Source organism: Cyprinodon tularosa, unplaced genomic scaffold (genome assembly GCF_016077235.1).
Source record: "Cyprinodon tularosa strain WSP-4 unplaced genomic scaffold, ASM1607723v1 ctg1228, whole genome shotgun sequence".
NCBI lineage: Eukaryota > Metazoa > Chordata > Actinopteri > Cyprinodontiformes > Cyprinodontidae > Cyprinodon > Cyprinodon tularosa.
This window is the reverse complement of record NW_024038035.1, coordinates 79742-91073: the sequence shown is the minus strand read 5'-3', so window position 1 is coordinate 91073 and position 11332 is coordinate 79742. Positions and strand designations below refer to the sequence as shown.

General features: G+C 40.8%; 2 protein-coding genes across 2 annotated transcripts in view; one reads left to right on the top strand and one right to left on the bottom strand.

Moving 5' to 3' along the window:
• The first annotated feature begins 221 nt into the window (after positions 1 to 221).
• ache (acetylcholinesterase) overlaps positions 222 to 11332 on the top strand; it is a 47047-nt gene continuing 35936 nt past the window's right edge. Inside the window, exon 1 of the mRNA XM_038276203.1 lies at positions 222 to 374. The gene's annotated coding sequence lies outside the window, so the exon portion shown is untranslated. The remainder of the gene's footprint in view (positions 375 to 11332) is intronic.
• On the bottom strand, positions 5118 to 6887 carry LOC119777353 (the record flags this gene model as incomplete). Its single annotated transcript, XM_038276201.1, has 2 exons — positions 5991 to 6887; positions 5118 to 5246 (listed from the first exon to the last, which is right to left on the bottom strand). Coding segments are annotated over exons 1-2 (964 nt in total), but the record flags the coding sequence as incomplete, so codon positions are not given.

Genomic DNA, 11332 nt, shown 5'->3' with positions numbered 1-11332 from the left:
TATTTTAGAGAACATGTGGGGAGGAATATAATCCCAGATTAAGGTAGAGATTTTAAAGGTCATTTTTAATCCAGTTCTCTTTGAATGTGTTGATAAATGTGGAGAAAGTTCAGAGCTCCTGAATCATAAGCAGTTCTTTTCACCATAGCGCTGTGTCATTAAGGCCCCCCGAGATCAGCAGGTGTTCTCGCGATAACAGCGCAGCCTGTGATGTTGGGCTGCAGTATTTATGGGCAGCAGCAGCAGCAGCAGCAGCTCCTCTACTCTGCAGCTGGGAGGCAGGAGGAGATCTTTCTCCTTCTCTGAGCTTTACTCCGGCAGGAGGATTTTCTACAGCAGAGCCGCAGCTGGATCCTCCCAGCATAACCGATCTGGTAGGACTATATCTGTGCTGCTTGGCCGCCTTCTTTGCTGTGTTTGATTTTTCCTACATGTTGTTGCTTTGGATGAGTGGCGCAGCGCAGCGGCAGGGTTTCCGCATTTAGAGGCAGCCGCTCCTGCCGCAATAAATACTCCTGCTTTGGAGCAGGACACGTTCTAAAATAACATCTATCCGCCTATGTCCTCGGATAGTCCGGGATAGACTGGGATAGACCGCGTTAGACCGGGTTAGACTGGGATAGACCGCGTTAGACTGGGATAGACCACCTTAGACCGGTATAGACGGTGTTAGACCGGATTAGACCAGGATAGACAATGATTAGACCAGGATAGACCGCGTTAGACTGGGATAGACCGGGATAGACCCCGTTAGACCGGGATAGACCGGGTTAGACTGGGATAGACCACCTTAGACCGGTATAGACGGCATTAGACCGGATTAGACCAGGATAGACTGGGTTAGACAGCGTTAGACTGGGATAGACCACCTTAGACTGGTATAGACGGCGTTAGACTGGATTAGACCAGGATAGACTGGGTTAGACGGCGTTAGACTGGGATAGACCACCTTAGACTGGTATAGACCGCGTTAGACAGGATTAGACCAGGATAGACTGGGTTAGACGGCGTTAGACTGGGATAGACCACCTTAGACCGGATAAGACTGCGTTAGCCCTGGATAGACCTTGTTAGACCGGGATAGACTGGGAGAGACCGCGTTAGACCTGGATAAACCACGTTAGACCTGGATAGACCGCGTTAGACCTGGATAGACCACGTTAGACCTGGATAGACCGCGTTAGACCTGGATAGACAACGTTAGGCCTGGATAGACCGCGTTAGACCTGGATAGACCGCGTTAGACCTGGATAGACCGCGTTAGACCTGGATAGACAACGTTAGACCTGGATAGACCGCGTTAGACCTGGATAGACCGCGTTAGACCTGGATAGACCGCGTTAGACCTGGATAGACCGCGTTAGACCTGGATAGACCGCGTTAGACCTGGATAGACCGCGTTAGACCTGGATAGACCGCGTTAGACCTGGATAGACCGCGTTAGACCTGGATAGACCGCGTTAGACCTGGATAGACCGCGTTAGACCTGGATAGACCGCGTTAGACCTGGATAGACAACGTTAGACCTGGATAGACCGCGTTAGACCTGGATAGACCGCGTTAGACCTGGATAGACCACGTTAGACCTGGATAGACCGCGTTAGACCTGGATAGACCACGTTAGACCTGGATAGACCGCGTTAGACCTGGATAGACAACGTTAGACCTGGATAGACCGCGTTAGACCTGGATAGACCGCGTTAGACCTGGATAGACCGCGTTAGACCTGGATAGACCACGTTAGACCTGGATAGACCGCGTTAGACCTGGATAGACCGCGTTAGACCTGGATAGACCGCGTTAGACCTGGATAGACCACGTTAGACTGGGATAGACCTTGTTAGACCTTGTTTTATGGCCTAACCCTAACACTTAATATTATCAGCGTTCTGATGGCATTTTAGCAAAAGGATTTTTATCAAAAACATAATTAATGTTCACAAATAAGGAATAGTTGTATTAACCATACATGAAAACAGAGTTTTATGTGGCCCCCAGGAACTTGGGGCCCTAAGCACCTGCCTTGTATAGCCTGATGCTAAATCCCCCCTGGGTACAGCTAGCACACAGATCCATGCAATAAAGTAGAAGTAAACACTTTTTCACACAAAGGTTGCGGTTAATGCAATGGAAAACAAAAAAAAATTCTCAATTTTAGTCAAAATAATCGCAATTAAGGTTTTTTTTGGCAAAATCATTCAGCCCTAGTCCGGTCCAGATTATTTCTACTCTTTAATCCAGAACTTTCTGTGGTTTTTCAGAAAATAGAAACTCAGATAAACTCCTTCAGTTTAAACATTTAGCCACGCCGCATTTAGCAGATAGCATGGTGGATGGAGAAGCTTTATGAGGTCATGACCTTCATGGATCCAAGTTCTAACGATCCTCTGGGAGCATCAGAACCAGAACCGCCTGTTTAAAAGCTCTGCTAGCTGAACAACTTCTCTCCCAGCTCTGACTGGTCAATTAGACTGAAAACAGAGAGCTAGCTCAAAGTTAGCGTCCGCTACATTGGGAGGAAGGTAAATAGTCGGACAGTATTTCAGAGCGACATACCCTGTTAATGATAGATAAACATCTCTCCCTTTTATTTATCTTTTGTTTCCAATTAGACCAAAAGGTTCCTGTTCTGTTCCGTCTAGTAAAAGACTTTAATAATAAGGAGAAAAACATTCAGTTGATGCTTAATAAGTTTACAGACCTTGATCACAGCTTTTGTTACTAACTGACTGTTATTGTGTTTAGTTTTTTAAGGCAAACATATTTTTTTATGCTACATTCAAGATTTTAAACATTATTGTCGTATCTTTGTTCAGGATTCTGTGGGAGATCTTTTAGTCTTTCTAAAGGCTTTTATTTTGTTAAAATCAATGTTATACGATATGGATTGAAATTAAGAAATACAAATTTGAAGCAATATTAGGTTTATTATATCAGAATCTTCCTCCCTATTTTTACAGTCTAGTTATGGTTATCCTAAATGTATAATCATGTATATAATATATCCAATTGTAATTTTTGAAAAGCCAGAACAGCTACTGATGATTTATATGTGTTCATTTATTTTTTAAATGTTTGTGTCAATTTATATCACTGGCATTGCATCAACAGAAGCATCATTATTCGCCGATACAGTCAGCCCAGGAATCGGCATCAGATTGGATCAGGACAAACCTGGATTAGTGCATCTCTAATTCCCAGGATTAGCTTTAGGTAAACCTGTAGTCATGTTAACTTTTGTTCACCCGTTCTCCTTCTGTGCTCTTTGCCAACCGATTGCCAGGTCTGTTAACGCTAATATTTAGCATTAGCAAAAATCTAACCTACCTGGTCAGAAGAAAAGCGGTAATCTCCACATTCTTTCTGAGCCGCCGCCTCTTTGTCAGCACTGCTAATGCTAACCAACATTAGCAATAGCTACTTATAAAGGTTAGTATTAGCGAACGTTAACTGATCACCTAATACTAACCCCATTATTAGCAATAACTATTGTTAAATATTAGCTAATAGCTTTAGCATTAACAAACAGTAGCTGATTGCTAATGCTAACCAACATCAGCAATAGCTATTGTTAAAGATTAGCTAATAGCATTTGTCGCGGCCTTCTGTTCCAACAAAAATAAAGTACCAAAGTTTCCAATGAAGGCCGTGGGTGGTAACAGGTGGTTTTGTTTTTGTACACACTTCCAGCTTGGCTTAAAAGGCAAGAATAAAAAATATATAAAAAAAAAGAAAAAATACTTCAAGTGTCTTGGAACTTAGTAGAAACGAAATGTAATGTTTTTAAACTTCCAAAAAAGTGGTCAAAAAATCATTTTTCAAAACCTCCCATCCACACTAGACATTTTACCAAACATCCTCCAACACCTGGTGTGCTCCTAATCACTCAAATTAATGGGAGGGACAAACAATTAAGAACTTACTCCAAACTACTCCAAATGTAAAAAATAAATAACACATTTTGGTCCTAAATTAACTTAAATATATTCTATATACCAAAAGACAAAAAATAAATTTGTAGAAATAACAAATTACAAGAATTTAGCATAAATGGCCACAACATCCCGGCCCCTAATTCATGTCAAAGAATTATAACCAACATTTGTTTAAGTGGCCATTAAAAATAGAAAATGAATAACATTAGACATAACTTTTCAATATTTTTCTGTTAACAAAAATACTTCATTTAAACATTAACTTATGCAGTAGTCAATATTATACAATTTTTTTTTTTTTTTTGAGTACATATGTCCTTTTAGAAAATAAAAAAGGCAAAAACAGTCAGTGTTCCATGATTTCCAAGTTCTTCGTTTCTTCATGTGCAAGGTCTGTGTGTGTGTAAAAAGTAAATGTAGCAGAATGAAATGTTTAGCATGTCAGTAAATGAGTATCAGTGTAAATGTAGAGCCAGAGGTTCCAGAACTTAGCTCAGTTGGAGACAAACATTTTTCCTTGTCTCTACACAGCCTCCAACAGGAGACATATTTTGTTGATTGGCTTTTCCAGCTCATTTGTTCTCGTCTTGACTCGAACACGTCGAACCAATCCATTTGCATCTGCCATGGTTTCTGTAATGCGTCCAATAGGCCAAGAATTTCTTGGTGCAGTCTCATCAACAACAAGCACTACATCATCAATGGCAAAGTTCCTGCGAGTCTTGTTCCATTTCCGTCGTTCTTGCAACATAAGAAGATATTCTTTCACCCACCGTTTCCAGAACAGGTCCACAATGTATTGGACTTGCCTCCAACGTCTTCGCATGTAAAGGTCCTCCTTTTTGAACAAACCTGGCGGCAGCACAGGCTTTCCTTTTAACTGGAGCAAATGATTTGGAGTAAGAGCCTCCAAATCATTGGGATCTTCAGAAGAAGGTGTAATCGGGCGATCATTTAATATACCCTCCACTTCACATAAAACTGTGTGTAAACTTTCATCATCTAGTACTTGCTGGTTTGTGATGGAGTGCAGTACCTTTTTTATTTCCTGCACCAGGCGCTCCCATACACCACCATGATGGGCTCCATAAGGAGGGTTGAAAGTCCACTTTATTCCATCTTGTGCTAAGCATTTTTGAATTTTGCTTTGCTTTAGCTCTAACATGGCTTGCTTTAACTCACGATTTGAGCTGACGAAGTTGGTTCCGTTGTCCGACCGGATTTCCTTGACTTGTCCTCGGCGGCAAATGAATCTCCTGATGGCGTTTATACAGGAATCTGTGTTGAGAGAATGTGCCACCTCAAGGTGAACTGCACGACAGGTTAGGCATGTGAAGAGAACTCCATATCTCTTTACAATAGTTCTTCCTCTCTTCACTTCTATTGGTCCAAAGTAATCAGCACCAACATAGGTAAATGGTGGAAGATCAGTTGAGATTCTGTCAATAGGAAGCTCTGACATCTTTTGCTCACCTGGCTTCTGTCGTTGTTTTCGACACACCATACAGTTTCTGATGATCTTTCTGGCTAATGAATTAGCATGAGGGATCCAGTACTGTCGTCGAAGGGCAGAAAGCATGTGATTTCTTCCTCCGTGTCCAACCTTTTCATGAATATGTTGAAGAATGAGCTTTGAAACATGGTTTCCTTTAGGCAGTATTGCAGGATGTTTTGTTTCTTCAGGTAATGCTGCTTTGCTCAGTCTGCCACCCACTCTCAACACACCATCAATAACAACAGGATCAAGCTTGTACAGACTACTTGACTTCTTCACTGCACCAGAGCTTAGGGCATCCATTTCATTACCATAATGTTTTCGCTGCACAATGCCCACTATGGCTTCCTCAGCCTTGGACAGATCATCAGTTGTGAGCTGATCTGATTTATTGCCCTCTTTATCACACATTTGATTTCCACAGTGTGCAATTAGCAACTTTTTTCGTAGCATTTCTTTTAGTTTCAGGATCCATGCTACACATCTTTTTAGCTTTGTCCAACTAGAAAAGTACATCAAAAGCTTGGTGATTGGACACACTTCTTCCAGCACAGCTGCACATGTCAAGATTGGATCTTTAACCTCTGGATCAGCTTCCAAATGGACAGGTAATTCTTTAACCACTGCTGGCCATTGGATCTCAGATTTTGTGAGGAATTCTGGCCCACTGATCCAGTTGGAAGACTTTAAAAAAGAGCCAACCTTCATGCCTCTAGAGGCTGCATCAGCTGGATTCAACTTTGAGCTGATGTATCTCCACTGAATAACTTTTGTAAGCTCACGAATGATGGACACTCTATTAGCTACATATGTTTTGAACCGTGTCGTTGTGTTTGCAATGTACTGCAGGACGGTTGTGCTGTCAGACCAGAAGACTGATTCACTCAGATTGAGCCCAAGTTGAACTGACAGCATTTTGTCCAGTCGCACAGCTAAAACTGCAGCAGCAAGTTCAAGTCGTGGTATAGTGATTTGCTTTAATGGTGCTACCCTTGCTTTACCAATAACAAAGGAAACACACACTTCCTGTTTGCTATTAGATAGCCTAAGATAAGACACAGCACCAAATCCAGTTTCACTGGCATCACAAAAGTGATGCAGTTGTGCACTTTCTATTTCCCCAAATCCTTTAGGTGTAATGCATCTTCTGACACTAAAGCTATCAAGAAGAACTATGTCTTTGACCCATTGGCACCAAACTTGTGCCATTTCTAATGGAACTGTCTCATCCCAACCAAACTTGAGTTTGCACAAATGTTGAAGAATCTGTTTAGCAGGGAGAACAACTGGAGCTAAGAAACCTAAAGGGTCATAAATAGAGCTGACAATGGACAAAATACCACGTCTTGTTAGTGGTTTGTGCTTGTTTGCAATGCTAAAGGTGAAAACATCCATGTCAACATCCCATTGCACCCCCAAGGCTCTTTCAGTGGGAAGCTGATCCTGGTTAAGATCTAGCATCCTGACACCTGTTGCTCTGTTTTCCTCAGGGATCTGCAAGAGGACAGAACGCTCGCTACACACCCATTTATTGAGTCTAAATCCCCCCTTGGCACACACCTCAGTGAGTTGCTGATAAAGAGAAATAGCCTGCTCAACAGTCTGAACAGACCTAAGACAGTCATCTACATAGAAGCTGTGTCTGATTGTATTAATAACCTCTTCTGGGTACAGATGTTGGTTATCATCAGCAGTCTTTAAAAGTGCATATGTGGCACAACTAGGTGAAGAGACTGCACCAAAAACATGGACCAACATTCTGTGCTCAACAAGCTCTTTTGTGATGTCACCATGGGGCCACCAAAGAAAACGCAGGTAATTTACATGTTCCTGAGCAACTCTGACCTGGTGGAACATCCCTTTAATGTCTGTCATAAGGGCTATTGGACCTTCCCGAATACGAATGAGCACACCTAACAGGGTGCTAGTCAAATCTGGTCCCTGTAACAGCTCTTTGTTCAGTGATGTTCCAGCAAACATTGCAGAACAATCATAAACAACCCGCAGTGTTTTCTTACGGGGGTGGTAGACACCATGATGAGGTACGTACCACACCTTTCCTTCCTCATGTTCGATTTGATCTTGTGGTATGATTTCTGAATGGCCTTCCACATCAACATTATGCATAAATTCTTTGTACTCTTTAAAGAATAACTTATCCTTCTGAAACCGTTTTAACAGACATTGCGCCCTCTGCTGGGCCACCTGTTTGTTATTGGGCATTTTTACTTCAGGATTACGAAAAGGTAACTTCAAGTGATAATGACCATCTTTTAGCATTGCTGACTTTGACATGATGTCTATGAACTCTTTGTCTTCTACAGACATTTCAATAAGCTCATTACACTTGTGCTCTACAAAATCTTGGTTATACTGATTGACCAGCATTTCTTCCAAACTGCTTATAGAGATACGATTCACCTGGATAGAACCTGCAACACGTCCATTTTCTTCACTACCCTGATTGAGTGGACCATTAACAACCCAGCCAAGGCGTGTCAGCACAGCATAAGGCCCACTACCTCTACTGTTAACTATTTTCCAAGGTTCCAAAGCTTTGGGGGAATTTACACCAATGAGCAGCCCAATGCCAGCATCTATTGGTGTTAATTCAACAACTTTTAGATAAGACCATTTTCTTAAGTCTTCCTCTTTTGGGATGTTTTCTTTAGTCACAGGAATGGACTGTTGTGTATAAACATCAGGCAACTTCAAGTACTCATTTTCTTTTAAAGCAGCTACTTCCAAACCAGATACTTTATAGCTACTTACAGGTTTTTCCTGGCCCATGGTTTTTAGCATGATTTCAACCTTTTTTCCAGGTGCATTTAACTGCATCATCAAAGCCTCTGTACAAAAAGTTGCAGAGCTGCCTGGATCTAGAAAAGCATAAGTCTCCACAATCTTTGTCCCTTTTTCCAACTTTACTTTTACTGGGACGACTGACAGAACACACTCACTAGACCCGGCCCCAGTGTAACTACCAACATTCAAAGATACTAGAGCATTTGAGACTGGTGACCCTTTACTCTCAGCCTTAACTGCTTGATACCGTTTCTCTGTTGGTTCAATATGCAGAACAGTAGGGTGACTTTTATTGCAGGTGAGGCATGTTAGACGTTGTGAACAGTTCTTGCTCATGTGCCCCTTCTGTAAGCAGCCAAAGCATAAACCTTTACTTTTAAGGAATTCCACCTTTTCCTTGTTGGTTTTCTGCTTGAATGAGTCACATTTTTCCATGCAATGATTTCTATCACAAAATAAGCACTGAGCTTGAGCTACCTTTGTAACCTCATGGTTAAGCTGAACCTGTTTCTGTTCTGTAGACACTACATCAACAGAAGTGGCAAAACTACTGCTTTTAGTTTTAAAAGGAAGTTTTGATGGTTTTAAAGCCATCTTTTCTTTTGCAGTTTGACCTTCTCCAAAAACAGGATCTAATGCAGCTTTTGTTTGTTTTTCTAAAAAATCAAGAAGATCTTTAAACTTTGCTCTGCGATCATACTTTTCTGCTATGTCAACCACAATTAGTCGCCATTTTTCACGAAGTCTAAAGGGCAACTTTGAAACAAGAATTCTCATATTGGTTGAGTTTTCAAGCTCATCAATAAACCCAGCTTCATCCATTGTGTTGAAACAACCTCTTAAAAAGAATGTATAAGCTCTTAAAGCTGCAGCATCATCAGATTTTAAAACCGACCAATTCAGAGCTTTATCTATAAATGCAGATGTTATTTTTGCTCTGTTACCAAAGTTCCACTCAAGCTGTCTTTTTGCTTCCAAGTAAGCAGTTTGTGGACTCATGTGCATACAACTTCTCACTAGGGCTCTAGGCTGGCCTGTGGTAAACTGTTCTAAGTAATACAGCCTGTCTTGCATGTTATCCGTCTTAGTTTCTATTCCTTGCTCAAATGCCTTAAGAAAGGACCTAAAATGCAAAGGATCTCCACTAAAAACAGGGATTTCTACAGATGGCAGAAGTGACAGTCTTTGCTGTTTAACAAGCATCTCAGTGATTTCATTTTGCTTCTTCATAATCTCTGTTAATGCACTACTATCAGTCTGAGAAGATATTTGTCTGGGGCTTTCCCCTTCTGGTTTCACTTTTAAAGTTTCATTAAAAGGCGACTCCTGGGGCATTGGCAAAGATGCAAGAGTAGACAATCTTTTCTGTGTTCTTTGAGCCTTTTGAGCTGTAGCAGCAGGTATGAACTCAGTAGATGTCGCAGAAACTGCTGTATTGGCGACACCAGCGCTGGAAACATGACTTTTCTGATCTTTCATACTGTTGAAGATTTTCATCTTTGCATCTGCCTTCACCAGCTTGGTTTTTAAGGCCAATGCTTCTTTTCTTGCTTTTATCTGAAGTTCTTCCAACTCGATCGCATGTTTTTCTTGCAGCGCATCCACCTCTGCTTTCAGAGCGGCTCTTTCCACTTCAGCTTCCATCAGCGCCACTGAAGCCGCACGGGAACTCTTACTCTGCGCACTACTTTTACTCACTTTACTTGACGCCGTGCTGGTTTTCTTCATGACTGGTTTAGCTGCGGACCCAGAAAGCCTTTCAGAGTCTTTGCCGATCGTTTGCGCAGTCTGTGAGATGCTGTCATCTGGCTCAATGTCGCTGTCATTAGATGCTGCCTTTAATTCAACATCAAACATTGAACATACTTCATTCTTCTGTGCATCTGGATCGCCATCCATCCATTTTTCGATTTCATCCAAAAACTCTTTTAAACTGATCAGCTTTGGTTCGTACCAATCACCGTGATCGGTTTCTTTTTCATCATCATTAAGCAGTCTTTGAACTGAAGATTGCAAGTCCATAAACTCCGCTAAATAATTATTAAAGGTTATCATATGCTCATCTATGGAGGATTTTGATTCTCCAGCATCAATTAAAGCATGAATGTCATTTCTCTTTCTTGTCAGCACGCCAAGTTTGGCTCTACGCCTTTTAATTAAATTAAAGAGTTCTTTTTCTTTTTGAAGACCTTCATCTTCTTCCATCTAAAACACAAATTTCGTTTCTCCAGATCCAAAAGAAAATTTTCCAAGACAAACTTTTCACTTTCAGTTCAGCGTCTTTGCTCTTTCCAACAAAGTATGGCATTTACTCACAAACTTTGCAGGTCTTCTCCAAGTTCTTTCCATGAAGTTTCAGTCATCCAAGTCTGATCATCCGATCTTCCAAGCTTTTCCAAAATCCAAACTTTCCAAGCAGGTCCAAAAAACCAAAAATAAATGATTTTTTGACTTAAATGTCGCGGCCTTCTGTTCCAACAAAAATAAAGTACCAAAGTTTCCAATGAAGGCCGTGGGTGGTAACAGGTGGTTTTGTTTTTGTACACACTTCCAGCTTGGCTTAAAAGGCAAGAATGAAAAATATATAAAAAAAAAGAAAAAATACTTCAAGTGTCTTGGAACTTAGTAGAAACGAAATGTAATGTTTTTAAACTTCCAAAAAAGTGGTCAAAAAATCATTTTTCAAAACCTCCCATCCACACTAGACATTTTACCAAACATCCTCCAACACCTGGTGTGCTCCTAATCACTCAAATTAATGGGAGGGACAAACAATTAAGAACTTACTCCAAACTACTCCAAATGTAAAAAATAAATAACACATTTTGGTCCTAAATTAACTTAAATATATTCTATATACCAAAAGACAAAAAATAAATTTGTAGAAATAACAAATTACAAGAATTTAGCATAAATGGCCACAACAGCATTAGCATTAGGAAACATTAACTGATCACTAATACTAACCCCATTATTAGCAATAACAATTGTTAAAGATTAGCTAATAGCATTAATTCAATTCAATTCAGTTTATTTATATAGCGCCAAATTCACAACACATGTCATCTCAAGGCACTTTACAGTTCAACCAGATCAT